The sequence below is a fragment of the Sciurus vulgaris genome, assembly GCF_902686455.1.
Source record: "Sciurus vulgaris genome assembly, chromosome: 12".
Classification (NCBI taxonomy): Eukaryota; Metazoa; Chordata; class Mammalia; order Rodentia; family Sciuridae; genus Sciurus; species Sciurus vulgaris.
The window spans coordinates 50,440,321-50,456,591 of record NC_136473.1 but is presented as its reverse complement, the minus strand read 5'-3'; the positions used below and the strand labels follow the sequence as shown (position 1 = coordinate 50,456,591).

Sequence of the window (16,271 nt, the reverse complement as noted above, 5' to 3'; positions counted from 1 at the left end):
AAACAACAGCTGATTTCTCCTCAGAAACTATGGAAGCCAGAGGAACTAGAAAAGTACTTTTAAAGTGCTGATAGAAAAAAATAAAAAGTCACTCAGAATTCTATATTCAGTGAAAATATTGGTCAAGAATAAAGGAAAACAATTGAAAGATTCTCACATGACAGATAATGAAGAAACTGTGTATGCTATAAAAAATTAGTTAAAGGATCCTACTTCTCTAAGCAGAAGAAATAACAAAAGGAGGAAACCTGGAACATCAAGAAGGAAAGAACACAGAAAACAAATATATGTGTATACTATAAACGGCCCATCTCCTCTTGAGTTTTCTAAATCATATATGATAGTGGAATCAAAAATTATTATACTTTATGATAAGTTCTCTAACATTATAAAGGGCTAAAATAACTGTAAATGCTAGACAGTAGAAGAAAGTAGAGGGAGGTAAGGTTATTCTATAGTTCACTCCAAGAGACACCTAAGGAGGAGGAGCTCTTTGAGAAGCCCCAAAACAGAGACAAAAACACAGTTACTTAAGGAATTTAAAGACTCTGGTAGCTGCAACTGCAGCAAACATTAAACACAATCCAATCTTTAGCCAGATAAACCTGACATCTCACATGAAAGGAATTAATTCAATTCCTATTACCTGATAAAACACATCTGGCTTTCAACCACAATTACAAGGCATGTCAAAAGGTAGGAAAATATGAAGGGGTTGGAGGGAAGGAAAAAATAACAGAATGAATCAAACACTATTACCCCATGTAAATATATCATTATACAAATGGTATTCCTTTACTCCATGTACAGAGAAACAACATGTATCCCATTTGTTTACAATAAAATTAAATTTAAAAAAAAAAGGTAGGAAAATACTTGAGGGAACAAAGGAAGCATCAGAATCAAACTGGACACAGAATAGATACTGGAATTATCAGATAGGGAATTTTAAAGAATTTATTAATAGGTTAAGTTTATAAAGGAAAAAGGACACAATATACAAAAACAAATGAAGAATTTAAGCAGAGAATTTTTTTTTTTAATTCCAAGAATCAAAATGACATGCCAGAAATGAAAACACTATAACAGAAACAGAAAATTTCTTTGATGCTATGAGCAATAGACTGGACATGGTGGAGAATCAGTGAGCCTGATTATATGCCAGTACAAACTTTCCAAACTGAAAGCAGGATAAACACCCCACCCCAAACTATACATCACTATCAGCACATAACACTTCAACTGCAGAAAACCAAAGATGAAACAAGATTCTGAAAGAACTAGGAAGGGTGGGCCATCTTTATAGAGGATTGAGGATGAGAATTTAAACAACCTTCTCATCAGAAACCAAGCAAAGAGAAAGGAGGAAAATAGTGTGTGTGTAGGTGTGTTGAAAGAAAAAAAAAAATCACCAACTAGAATTTTATATTTACAAAATTATGCATTAAATGAGGCAGAAATATTTGGACAAAAAATATGAGGGAATTCAGTGCTACCAGACCAGATCTTCCCTGCAAGAAATGTTAATATTGTTAAGGTGGAGCTGAGATTACAGCTTAGTGGTAGGACACTTGACCAACATGCAAAAGACCCTAGGTTCAATCACTTGGAATGTAAAAATTTACAAACTGCTAAGGTGACCTTACTCCCCAAATTGATCTACATACTTAAAACAAAACCTACCACAATTCCAGCTGGTTTCTTTGTAGAAGCGGAAAAGCTAATTCTAAAATTCATATGGAATTCAAAGGATGGAGAATAAATAAAAATACTCTTGAAAAAGAATAAAATACAGCCAGATACAGTGGTGCACACCTGTAATCCCAATGGCTCAGAACATTGAGGCAGGAGAATCACCAGTCAAAGCCAGCCTAAGCAACTTAGGAAGGAGCTAAGCAACTCAGTGAGACCCTGTCTCTAAATAAAATACAAAAATGGGCTGGGGGTGTCGCTCAGTGGGTTAAGTGCCCCTGAGTTCGGTCCCTGGTACAGAACAAAAACAAAAACAAAAATTTTAAAAAAAGAATAAAATAAGACTAACACTTTACAATTTCAAAACTTACTTCAAAACAAAAGTAATCAATTTTTCACTGGACTAGAACTGAGAGTCCAAATATAAACCACAAATAAACCAATGCACCTCTCATCAACTGATTTTAACAGGGTGCCACCATCATTCAAGAAAGTAAGTCTTTTCAACAAATGGTGCTGGACTAATCGGAGAGCCACAAACACATACACACAAATTGGATGCTCATTTCACACTACACATACAACGCTAATTCAAAATGGATCAAAAACCTAAATGAAAACTACAAAACTGAGAGGAAAAAGAATAGAGTAAATCTTCATGATCTGAGATTAAGCAATAGATTCTTAGATATGACACCAAAAGCACGAGCAACAAAAGAAAAAATAAACTGAAGCTCATCAAAATTAAGAACTTTGGGGATTAAAAGGAAATTCTCAAGATAATTAAAAACAAGGGGGAAAATGTTTGCAAATCACATATTCAATAAAGGACCTCCATCTAAACTACATAAACAACACTTACAACTCAGTAAAAATGACCCAACTGAAAATGGGCCAAGGATTCAAATAGACATTTCCCAAGAACGGTATACAAATATTCAATGCAAATATAAAAAGATGTTCAACGCTATTAATAATTAACGAAACATAAACAAAACTTCAATGAGGAGTCCTCTGGCCCAGCCTACCCGCGAACTGCTGACCCTCTGACTGATGAGTCGGCCTGGCCCTCCAATTCTCAATGTCTGGCCTCTCCAGTGTCCCAGCTGTGAAGAAGGTGGTTCAGCAGCTCTGGCTGGAGGCCTGGCTCAACTGTGTGAAGGTTTCCCAGGTAGCTTCAGAGTGACAACAATTCTGTCTGCAGAATGCTCAACATGATTCCCTGCTGACTGGACTATCTTCAGGTACAAATCCTTTCAGACCCCAGAAAGTCTGTTCCTTTTTGTAGTCAAATGAATCTTACTGAGGTTTCCCAAACCACTGCTGAAGAACCAGTCAACAAGAGCTTCCCTATACACAAGTGCCATAATATCATCTTTCAATTTTGTCAGTCCTTAACATCTACCTCTCTGAAATTTCATGAATTTCTATTTCACAAGAGTAATTATTTTAAATACACTGGCAGCAACATACAATAAAATACTTAAAACAAAACAAAACAAAAACATTCAATGAAGGGGTGGGGATTTAGCCCAGTAGTACAGCAATTGCCAAGCATGTGCAACACCCTGGATACAATGCCCAGCAACGCAAAAGAAAAAAAAAAAAAGGGAAAAAAATATTGTTATACAACCACAACCGAGAAAAACATGGAGATAACTGAAGACAAAAGAGATAGTAGAAAAATATCAGAATTGAGGAGGAGTGGGTCAGAGAATGGTCATGTTTGCAATTAGCCTCGTTGTACTACCTCATTGTTACGTTCTACTCATGTATTTTTATGGACAAGGACTAAACAATATTTTTAGATGGAATGATGAGTAACATGAAGTAAGGGAGGGTTCTTGTCTATTAGCTTTACCTTGAGTGCAAGCTCTAAATCATATTAATCGGAATTGCTCTTGTATTCTTTCCATGTATGATATTATATAATTTATCCTCACTCAGGAGAAGTTTCCAGAAACAAAAAATATACTTGTTTATTTCTCATGATAGTACAGTACCCAATTGAAGGTAGTATTAAATGAACAAATAAATTCAAGAGTGTTAAAAATAAATAAACAAATAAATAGACCCTACAAATGAGGTATCATTTCACACTCTCTAAGATAACTAAAATAAAGACTGATAATAAGTACTGCTGGTGGGACCATAAAACTATACCGTCACCCTAGAAAACAGTCTGGCAGCTCCTCAAACAGTTTAACCTAAGTTTACCCTATGACCCAATAATTTCACTCCCAGAAATCTACCTAAGCAAAACAAAGTACATAATCCACACAAAAACTTATACACAGAACATTGAGAGTAATATTATCCATACTAACCAAAAAGTAGAAACAACCAATATGTCCAAAAAGTGATGATGGATGGATAAACAACAGAATATTAGTCCATCATAAAAAGGAAGTACCTGTTACAACATGGATAAACCCTGAATGTTAGGCTAGTGAAAGCCAGTCACAGAAGATCATATAATATGATTCCAAAGAAATAGAATGTCCAGAATAGGAAAATTTATGGAGACAGAGTAGATTAATGGTTGCTCAGAGCTAGGGAAGGTAAGGGGACACTGATGGGATAAAGTGTACGTAAAACTACAAATTTCTGATGAAAGAAACTAAGACCTAGTCCCTGTCCATGGATTAGAAGATTCAATAGTGTTTAAGAAGTCAATTCTTTCCAATTTCATCAACCGGTTCAACCCAATTCGAATCAAAATCACAACGAACTATTCTGTAGAGATGGACAAACTGAATCTAAACTTAATAAAGACAAAACACCTAGAATAGACAACACAAAACTGAAAAACAAAGTTGAAAGCTACATACTATCTAGTTTCAACACTTTATATAAAGGTACATTAATCCAGAGAGCACAGTACAAGCAAAAGAATGACAGAATGACATATAGAACAGCAGAAAAGAGAAGAGAGCCCAGAAAGCACCACACAAATATACTCCATTGAACTTTTATCCCCCCTGCCCAGGGCCTCAGGCATGCTAGACTGGGAAACAATATTTGTAAAATGCACAGCTGATAAAGGATTTGTATCCAAAATACACAAGGAACTCATACAATAGGAAGAACCAGATGTGGTAGTGCACACCAATTAAAGCACAGTGACTTGGCAGGCTGAGACAGGAGAAGAACAAGTTTGAAAACAGTCTCAGCAACTTAGGAAAACCGTATCTCAGAAAATTGACGGGATGCGACCAGCAGCCTGGGAGGCTGAGGCAGAAGGATCATGAGTTCAAAGCCAACCTCAGAAACTTAGTGAGGCCCTAAGCAATTCTGCGAAGGCTTAAGCAATTCTGCAAGACCCTGTCTCTAAATAAAATATAAAAAGGCATGGAGATGTGGTGTTCAGCACTCCTCGGTTCAATCCCAGGTACCAAAAATAAATAAATTGATACATACATACATAGGGCTGGGCATATACCTCAATGTTGCAGAAAGCACCCTTGTGTTCAATGCCCAGTGCCTGTTACTCTCTTTCCCTCTCTCACACACATATACACAAATCAACCATAAGAAAAAAAAATTTAAACCACTCCATTAAAAACTGAGCAAAATAATAAATGGAGAACTGTAAAGTAGAGGTAAGGGAACAGAAGGAGGGAGGAGGAGGAAATACGAAGTCCTGGGAGCTGAAGTAGAACAAATTATATTCCATGCATGTATAGTTAAGTCAAATCGAACCCTAACATTATGTGTAACCATAATGCACTAGTAAAAACAATAAAAATGAAGAAAAAAAAAAAAAAAACTGAGCAAAAGATTTCAAGAAACACTTCACCAAAGAAAACTGATAGCAAATAAGCATATAAAAAGAAGCTGTAACATCATTTCTCATTAGGGAATTTGAATTAAAACATAAACATACTGCACATCTATTCAAACTGCTAAAATCTAAACAACTGCCAATATTAAAAGCTGTGAAGATATGGAGTAACAGATATTCTCCATCATTGCTAATGCAAATACAAAAGAGTAAAGTCACTTTGTAAGACAGGTTTGCAGTCTCTTAGAAAGCTAAATAGTTTTCCCATACTGTCTAGGAATCATGCTCATAGGTTATCTAGCTAACTGATCTGAAAGTCACATCCATACAAAAACCTAACATGCCAGATGTGAAGACATACATTGGTAATCCCAGTTACTCAGGAGGCTAAGGCAGCGGAATTGAAAGTCTGAAGCCTTAGTGAGACCCTGTCTCAAAATAAAAAGTAAAAGGGGTGAGGATACAGCTCAGTGGTAGAGGGCTTATGGGTTCAATCATCGGTACCCCCACACAGAGAAAAAGAAAAGAAAAGAAAAAAAAAAACTTAAAACACATGAATTGCTATAGTACTCCTATTCATAATTGACAAAAGGAGGATGATCCTGAAAATTAAAAACAAAAAGAACTGCATTATGTTCTTTGGAATAAAGTTGTATCTCTTTTTTCTTCTTCTTTTTTGCAGTGCTGGAGATTGAACCCAGGACCTTGTGTTTGCAAGAAAGGCACTCTACCAACTCAGCTATATCTACACAGCCCTAAAGCTGCATCTCACTGGAGTACAATTAACAGGTTCTGATATGTACACCAGAGGCCCTAGGAGAGTACTCCTCTTTGTCTCTTCTACCTTCTGCTGGATACTGGCATTCTTTCGCTTCTAGACAACATCACTCTAGTCTTCATGGAGAGTATCTTCAAATATCTCTCTGCTGTATCTTCATATCACTTGCTCTGTTTTGATGACATTTAGTGACTACATGTAAGTGACCAGAATGATGTCTTCATCTTAAGATTCTTCACTTAATCACAATTGTAAAGACCTCTTTTCCAAACGAGGTAACATTGATAAGTTCCAAGGAGCAGGATCTCATATTTGGGGTGGATGTAAATCAGTATACTACAATTGCTAGAACAATTATGAAAAGGAATAGTGGTAGAAATCAGTATACCCAGTTTCTAGCCTTATTAACTACCTTAATTATTATATAATTAAAGCTATATGGGATTAGCTCACCTCATAACCTCCTTCATCAGCCTTTAGATCAGCCTATTTGTTCTAGTCCTTTTTCCCAATAATTGTCCTATTGTTATAAAGGACTTGGTAGAATGAAGCCAAACCACAGGAACCAAAAATAGAGTCATACAAATATGTCCACTTGACTTTTTATGAGGGGTCAGGGGTACTGGGGATTGAACCTATGGGTGCTTTACCACTAAGCTACATCCCCAGTTCTCTTTATTTGGGAGACAGCGTCTCACTCAGTTGCCCAGGCTGGCCTTGGAACCTGCAACCCTACTACCTCAGTTTCCTGAGTCACTTATAGGCATGCACCACCAGGTCTGGCAGCCCACTTGATTTCTGACAAAAATAGAACACAATTTGTTAAAGGAAAAACCACTTTTTCAACAAATGCTATTGTAATAACTAGATATCCATAAGACAAAACAAAAGAACTGGGATCTAAGTCTCAAATCTTATACAAAAAATAAAATTGGAATAGATCACACATTCAAATGTAAACAATGAACTATAAACTTTTAAGGGAACAAAACATAGAAGGAAACAAGATTTAGAAGCCAGGACTTCTGTGATAGTTCATTTTGTGTCACTTTGTAGGGGCCACGGGGACCATACATTTGGTCAAATGTTATTCTGGATGTTTCTCTATTGATATTTAGAAAAGATTAACATTTTAAAAGGGGAATTTTTAGTAAAGCAGGTCAATCCCCATAATGGAGGCAGACCTCATCCAATGAGAAAAAGGCATGAATAATAGAACAAAAGACTGACCTCCACAAAAATCAAAGGGAAATTATGCCAGCAGATGGCCTTTGGAATTTAAGTACAACATCAGTTCTTCTCTGGGTCCCAGCTTGCTGATCCACTCCACAAATTCTAAACTTGTAAGCCTCTATACTTACATGAACCAAATGCTTAAATTAATTCATTCTCCCCCACTAGATATAAATACATATATGAATATGTACACAACACATTCCATTGGTTCTGACCTCTAGAAAAGCCTACACCAGCTACCCAAGGAGTTCATAGACATGAAATAAAAGCATAAGTAATAAAAGAAAAAATTAATAAATTGGAATTCATCAAAATAAAAAACTTTTGCTCTGCAAACACCCTCCTGAGAATGAAAAGACAAAATATACACTGGGAGAAAATATCTGCAAATCATTTATCTGACAAATAACTAGTATTCAGACCACATAAAGAGCTAAAAATTCCACACCAAAAAAAAACCAAACAATCCAATTAGAAAATTGACAAAAAAAACATGAAAAACCTTTCCATAAGGAGGATACATTATTTATGGCAAATACACACACATAAAAAGACTTCTGAAGCTGAGGGACTCAGTAATAGAGCACATGCTTGGCATGAATAGAGCTTGGAGCTCAATGTCCAGCACCAAAAAAAAAAAAAAAAGTTCCACATCAATAGCCATTAGGGAAGTGTAAATTAAACTCACAATGAAATATCACTACACACCTATCAGAATGGGTTAGGAAAAAAAAAAAAAAAAAAAAAAAGGTGACATTGCCAAATACTGGTGAGCATGGAGACAAGAAAGATCCCTGCTGCTGAGATAACATGGTAGATACACTCTGCAAAACAATCTGGTAGGTTCCTGAAACACTACACACAAAAGCTGGGCATGGTGGTGCAGCCCTCTAATCCCAGCAACTTGGGAGGCTGAGGCAGGAGGATCACAAGTTTGAGGCCAGCCTCAGCAACTTAGCAAAACCCTGTCTCAAAATGAAAAATTAAAAGGGTTGGGTATGCAATTCAGTGGTTAACCCCTGGGTTCAATCCCCTGTACAAATTAATTAATTAATTAAAAATAAAAACATGAAACTACTATACAAATATATTCACCAGCATTTATCCCAGAGAAATAAATAGTTATCTTCACACACCAACCTGTACAAAAATGTTTAGAACAATTTTGTTTATGAAACCAAAAACTGGAAAAAAGAAACCCTAGATATTCTTAAATAGGTAAATAGTTGAACAAACTATGGTATATTCATACCACAAAAGACTACTCAGCAATAAAAAGAATGAAAGTTGATACACATACAAACCTGGATCAATCTCCAGAGAATTACAATGAATAACAAAGCCAAGCCACAAAGCCTAAATCACGTATAATTCCATTTTTTGAAATGACAAAAGTATTGAAATGGTCAACAAATTAGTAGTAGCCAGGGTAACAAAACATAAGTTGGGCCGGGGAGGCTGAGGAAAGAGAATCACAATTTCACAGCCAGCCTCTGCAACTTAGTGAAATCCTGTCTCAAAATTTAAAACAATAAATAAAAAGGGCTAGGGATGTGACTCAGTGGGTTCAGCACCCTGGGGTTCAATCCCTGGTACCAAAAATATAAATAAAGAAAGAAGAAGAAAAACAACAACAAAGAAAAGAAGAGTTGAGACTAGGGTGTGTATGGCTGTAAAAGAGTAACAAAAGAAATATTTGAGGATATAAAAACATTCAATATATTAACTAGACCAATGTTAATATTCTCATTGTGATATTTAAGTACAGTTTCCAAGATGTTACTACTGGAGGCAACTCTAGGGGACACGTGAACTCAGTATTATTTCTTATAACTGCTTATGGATCTGTAATTATCTCAAAATGAGTAGCTTAATTTAGGAAGATTAATCAATAGTGATTGACAGAAGTCCAAACAATGAAAATCTCCTAGCAGGTATACAGTGGGTAGGGTAGGAATATCAACTGGCAAGGGTGTTGAAGTTGATTACAGAGTACATATTACATAAGTAAAATATTCATCAGATCATACATGTGAGATTAGTACAATTTACATACTTGATTAAATGCAGTACCTTAAAAAAAAAAAACTATTAAAATTGCCACTTGGCTATTAATCTTTTAACTGTGATAACAAAACTAATTATATAAAATTTGTTTATACTATCTATACAATTATCAACAGTGAAATCATGACCTCCTGTAGCTGAAGCAGTCTGGGTGGCACGGTGGAGCCAGAAGACACGCTAGAAGGAGTAATGTGGGAAATGTGGACATGCAAAGAAGCAAACACACAGAACTATTTTCAGAAGTTAACTAAAAAGAAAAAGGCAACATAATGATGCTCAGCAGAAGGTAGAGATGAAGAAGGGCTTTATTAAGATGGAAAATAGGACAGTAGATTTAAATACTGATGGAAAAGTCTTCATAAACACTGAGTCTAGAGCTGTATGGGGTGTAATACTATAAAAAGTACAAAGAAAATAAGATGATTACAGATATAAAGGTGAAAAGCCTATAATCCCAGCGGCTCAGGAGGCTGAGGCAGGAAGAGTTCAAAGCAAACCTCAGCAACTTAGGGAGGTCCTAAGTAACTTAGCAAGACCCTCTCTCAAAAATAAAAAAAATAAATAAAAAGGGCTGAGACTGTAGCTCAGTGGTTATGTGACTCTGAATTCAATCCCAGGTATCAGAATGGCAGGTATACTTTATCGAATACTTATTGTGGTAGGCATTTCTTAAGGTTTCCCCCAATGATCTTTGAATACTGCTATTAACATTCCTGTGAGTCTCCCCCCACAGAGGAGGAGGCTGAACTACATAACCAATAGGATATGACAGCAAGATTTCCGAGATGAGGACCTATGAGAAAGCACAGCTTCTGCCATGTTCTCTCTCCTTGATTGCTTCTTCTGGGTAAAGTCAGTCATAACACTAGAGCAGCCATGAAGAGGCATACCCAGAACCATGGGACTGAACCATCTTCAGAAGCAGCTCCCCCAGCCCAGCCAAGCCTGTATAACATGAGAGCAACCCCATGAGAGACCCCAACCTTTGGAACCACGCAGCTCAGTTGCTGATTTACTGGTCCACAGAAACTGAGAGATAATGAAAGTTTACTGTGTTAAGCCATTATCTTTGGGGGTAGTTTATTAAGCATCAATAGATACCGAATGCATTTACTATGTACTCAACAACCCTGTGATACCCATTGTAAGATGATGCTAATTGTCACACAGAGGTTAACTTTTCCCTGAGTTGGGGTGAAAATTGGTGAAAGAATGCTGGCCTCACGTGTGCAACACCCTGAATTCCACACCTAACACCACAAAGAAAAAGAATAGTAATTTCCCCTGATTAACACATGGTTGGCAAGTAATGTGGAACCAGATTCAACTCTAAGGCCAACACTATTAACTACTATGCAAAATGTGCTCACCAAAGCTGAAGAAGTTCTGATACCACAGCTTTTATTGTTTGCTGTGAAGTAGAAGGCAAGGTTATCTAGTAAGAGCAAAGGAAAAAGCAAGTGAATCAGTGAAATAAGAAAACGGAAAAGGTTTCAAACAATTGTCTCCGAGTTAGGAACAAGGCTGGCCAGAGAAATCTAGTTGTATTTCTAAATAGTGCTGTGGCTGAGGAGAGACTGGGAACCATGAATTTCCAGTGCAGTGAACTTAAGATGACCACAATAAAGAGAACACAGGATTGCTCATGCACATAAATATAATGGACAAACTATGCTGATAGCTGGGTGGAAAAGAAAACATGTCTCTCCCAAAGTCCATTAGCTTGATAAGGAGCTAGCAAAGAAAAATGTCAGCAAACACTATATATTCTATGTCAGAATGTCACATGATGACTGAAGAAAAGACTACTGAGACCCACAATGATAAACTGAACTCAAACACCAGAAATTTTTCTAGAGAATCTTCTCTTTTCCTATTACAAAACTTAAAACCTACAGAAAGAATACTTCCATGACAACGAGACAACTAAAAGCAACCTCCTAATTATACACTGACTTAACTTGATGAATCCCCTTAAAACTGAGCTTCATCCCTAAAACTTAATCATTTTAAAATTTACTTAAAAAGACTCTCCCAAATGCACCCAAGTTTCAATTTCATCCATACTTGGGAGTGAGGAAGTACTGCAGATTGAACTGTACCATTGAATGAATCCCATTCCTTTTCTATTTTTCTAAATGTTGAGATAAGGCCTTGCTCAGTTGCTGAGACTGGCCTCCAGCCTGTGATCTTCTTGCCTCAACCTCCCAAGTAGCTGAGATTACAGGTATGTGCCACCACTCCCCGCCATACATATGCTTTTATTTTCTTGGCAGTGCTGGGGATTGAACATGCTGAGCAAGCATTCTACCACTAAGCCACACTCCCAGTTCCACGCATACGCTTTTAAAAACGGTTTTACTTCACAGGTGAAATAAGCTGGCACAGATCTAACTGCAAAACAAAATTGGGTATGAGAGGGAAAAAATTTTAAAAAATCAACCCACAAGCACATGAAATTTTTTGTAGGCTAAAATTCAGTGCAGTCAAGTGAGGATATTTAGACATTTAAGTCACAAAAGTACATTAGTGGAAGTAAAAGTTTCTGGGCTCTATAGTTTTTGATATTCAAGGTTAGTAAACAAGTTGCAATGGGCAACAGTTAGTGGTTAATACTCCAGTGACATTTCTTCATGTATCTACTATTGCCTGAAGATTTAGTAGAAACAAGTCAAAATGTGCACAGCTAGAAAACAGTAAAACTTTTTCTATTCAAAGATATATCAAGAAAGGCATGGTGGCACATGCCTGTAATCCCAGCAACTCAGAAAGTTGAGGCAGGAGGATCACAAGTTCAAAGCCAGCCTCAACAACTTATTGGGCCCTAAGCAACTTAATGAGACCCTGTCTCAAAATTAAAAACAGAAAGGGCAGGGAATATGGCTCAGTGGTTAAGCATCTCTGGGTTCAAACGCCAGTAACAAAAACAAACAAAAATTAAAAAAAAAAAAGAAAAAAGGAAAGGAACATCCTTCCAGGTGTGGTGGTGTACAACTGCAACCCAGCTACTTGGCAAGCTGAGGCAGCAAGAAGATCACAAGTTTAAGGTCAGTCTGCCTAACTAAACAAGATCTTGTCTCAAAACAGAAGTACAAAGGGCCAGGGATGTGGCTCCATGGCAGAGCACTTGAACAGAATATGTGAAGTCCTGGGTTTGATCTCCAGATACTACAAGAAAAAGGTAAAAATAAAAATCATCACTGGGTAAAACAAGTAAATCTCTTCTGCCTTATTCATAACCAATAAAGAAAAAAAAAAAAAAAAAAAAAAAAAATTTCCCAAATTTAAAGTAGTTCTAGTTCTGAAAGGCAAAGAATTATGAAAAGTATAAAGTGGCCCTTTATGAATGGCACAAGTTATTTTATATATTTTCTAACTCTATATCAGGACAGAATCCATGTATTCTCAAAATAAAAAGGAAAACAAACAAGTCCTAAATCTTACACAAAGACTTTAAATAAAAGAAAAAGAAAATTAATTTTTAATTAAAGTGGGAAACATGTTTCACCATTCCATTCTAAATCTTACCCTTACCTGTTCAGTGGAGCTGCTGCTAAGCTCATCTCCAGATTCAGAATCTATTTTTTTTTTTTTTGCGGTGCTGGGGATCGAACCCAGGGCCTTGTGCTTGCAAGGCAAGCACTCTACCGACTGAGCTATCTCCCCAGCCCCAGATTCAGAATCTTGATGGATCCTTTCTGAGCCTTCTCCTGCTGAATCACAAGACGGTTCCTGGGAAAAGTTAGTTTTTTCAATGTCCAAGAACTCTGGACCAGGAAAGTGACCAAATAAGTGTGTCCTGTTTTGGCTACAAACTTTAGGAGAATGTGAGTCACTGTTAAACTTTCTGTTATTATAGGTCAGGTCCAGGCTTAGATTGAGAGTCTGACATGGATTAAAATTGGGTCCAAAAGTTTGATTGGCATCACGAATAAGACCTGTTCCTTAAACAGACGATGATGGCTTTCCAAAACTTGAAAGCTCAGGCAATTTGTTCACATTTTCTGTTGATCTCTGAAGGTGTGGACTCCGCATCATTTTCATACAATTATTTGGCAGTCCAACTGCCTGCTTAACTGGCGGCATTAGAGCTTTGCGGGTGACCTCCGTGACATACTGGGCTGGCACATAAAAGGCTTTCGAATTCTCATCCAGTTTAACTTGCCACCAGCCATCATTGGTCTTTTTCACCAAGATGTACCGCTCCCCTTGTTTCATCATAATCTTTCGGTCCTTGGCTTCATATTCATAATCATATTCCACTTCAATATACACTTGTCCTGGAACCATCTTCCCACTCTGTCAGCCATTTTTATTCAATATTATTCACCTCTCAAAAGGGATAGTATGCCACATTATGGCTTGAGGACTTGCTGCATTAATATAGCTATATTATTTAAATGAAAGAAGAAAAAATTTAATGTAATCTGCATTTGCTATTTGTTCACAAACATCATACACTATAGGCCAACTGAAAGAACATTACCTTCAAATCTCAAACCCCCAGAAAAGAAATGACACAAAATATGTATTATCCTGCATTTCAAAAACACTTTCATTTGAATTATAGTATAAATTTTTGAGTAATTCATGACCCAAACTAAAACTAGTGACTGGAACAGTGAACATACTAACCAGTCCAATACAACACTAACAAAGTCAGAGTTGGAAAGAAACTTCCTCATTTCCATGGCTACCTCAAACCTTCACTTTCCTAGAAAGGCTCACTAATCAATAGTAATTAATATGCTTCAGACACCTGTCAATGGCCAGTCACTTACCTAGGTTCACTATAGACAACACCTAAGACATTTTTGGACAGTGGAACTGGACTTCAACAATCCCCCACATTAATATTTTACTTGTTTTTCAGAATTATTAAGAACATTATTAGTAAGCTTTAAAAAGTTTTAAATTACCCAATTAAAAACCGTATGTTCCTAATACAAAAATTTTTAAAAGAACAGTACTGCTATTACTAGGCAAAACATACACAATAGACAACCAAAAGAAATACCAGTTTACTTCATTTCTCTCTTACCTCTACTCAGTAGGGCCACAATCCATTTTAGACTGAATCTCACAAATGGTTAACAGATAACCAGTCTTTTTATTTGTAAATGTTAAAAAATCTTTTTGCTCTTTTAATTCAAAGTCTATTAGGAATGGCCCTGTGGGTGCACGGTATTACACACCTGTAATCCCAACTACTTGAGCAGCTGAAGCAGATGGATGAAAAATTTGACGCCAGCCTGGTCAACTTCGTGAGATCCTGTCTCAAAATATGTAGTTCAGTGGTAGACTGCTTCCTAGCAGGCATGTGAGCCTGGGTTTAATAGCCGGTGCTATTAAAAAAAAAAAAAAAAAAAAAAAAAAAGAAATAGTCATAAACTGACTTGAGATATGTAGCATTCACTTTTATTTCCATACCAATTCCAAAATATTTTGGTATCTCATAGAACCATAGGTCTCAAGGTTCAAAATCAGCACAGCATTTCAATATTGCTACAACCCCCTACTGTTATGGGATGAACTGTGCCCTCCAAAAAGATACATTCAAATTCTAACCACAGAATTTGAAAATATAATCGTATTTGGAAATAGGGGAACTGCAGACATAAAAGTTAGTATGTGGTCATACTTGATTAAGTTAGGCCCCAAAACCCAATAACTGTATCTTTATAAGGAAAAAAAAAAAAAAAAAACAGATTTGGAGATAGAGAAAAGACAGAAGATCAAGTGAAAACAGAGGAAGAAACGAGTGAAAACTAAGAACCACTAAAAGGGGTAAGGAGGTCTTTGGAGGGCATATACTCTGCCAACACTGATTTTTGGACTTCTAGCTTCTGGATCTTTGAGAGAATTATTTCTGCTGTGTTAAGTGACCCTGTTTGCAGTACAGATGGAGCATAACTAATCCCAAAATCAGAAGCTTCCACAGCACCAACACGAAGAAAAAAATGGAAAAAATCCACACCTGTCCTCATGTGATAGATCACAATCAACCTGCTGCTATATTAAAAATGTCATATGAAATAACTGTCAGTCTATGTGTTTAAGTGTACCTGAAACATAAATGATTTTCATATTTAGAAAACCTACTGTAAAGCCTGGCTACTGTATCTCTGGTTTGCATGAAGACGCTGCATGAACTGACTAATCAGCTACGTTTTTGTAAGTACAATATGTGATGGTCCAAACAATGAGGAAATTATCCAGTGAAGAATCTCTTACAATGTATCCTGCTCTTAAGAGACACATGACTGTACTTATCTTTGGATACTTGTGTTTTTTCTTTTCCATTTTTCAGGAAAGTAATAAAACAACATGAAATATATGAAGATTTAGAGATGAGTAAGGGAATATGAAGGTAATGCAGGTTACTGTAGTTCAGACTTATCAACTGACGATTATCCATAAGAATGAAGAAAAGGAAAGTACACAAAGAAGAATGTAAGCTATATGATTTCATGCTGGTGTGAGAGGAACTTTGGGGTAGTAAACAACAACAGGTTAAAGGCCAGTCTATGTTTAAGCTTTTTCACCGTCAGTCTTTATATCTTTCATAATGAATACAAAGGGAAGTATAAAGGAGGAGTTAGGGAGAACAATGAAAAAGTCAGTTCCACTATGTTCAACATGAGACATTGAATCCCAGTGTTAGTTAAAGAAAAGAGAAGTGGAAGGGTAAGGGAGACATCTATAGATGTTAAA

At 36.5% G+C, this 16,271-nt stretch overlaps 2 protein-coding genes and 1 pseudogene across 4 annotated transcripts in view; 1 reads left to right on the top strand and 2 right to left on the bottom strand.

Moving 5' to 3' along the window:
* The window catches only part of LOC306641184 (uncharacterized protein), a 204,142-nt gene extending 191,011 nt beyond the window's left edge, over positions 1-13,131 (bottom strand). Inside the window, exon 1 of one of the 2 annotated variants that reach the window (XM_079106117.1) lies at positions 13,092-13,131. In XM_079106117.1, coding sequence (XP_078962243.1) covers positions 13,092-13,120 — 29 coding nt within the window. In that variant the 5' untranslated portion in view covers positions 13,121-13,131. Of the gene's footprint in view, positions 1-5,820; positions 5,886-13,091 lie in introns of those variants that run through there. The other variant, XM_079106119.1, reaches the window with a different exon arrangement.
* Positions 1-16,271, bottom strand: part of LOC306641943 (uncharacterized protein) — a gene marked incomplete at its 5' end in the record, with an annotated part of 437,033 nt that overhangs the window by 131,059 nt on the left and 289,703 nt on the right. The gene's annotated exons all lie outside the window — the stretch shown is intronic.
* On the top strand, positions 2,078-3,025 carry LOC306641220 (guanine nucleotide-binding protein G(I)/G(S)/G(O) subunit gamma-5B-like; annotated as a pseudogene). The gene has a single exon. The product of its transcript is annotated as a guanine nucleotide-binding protein G(I)/G(S)/G(O) subunit gamma-5B-like (transcript).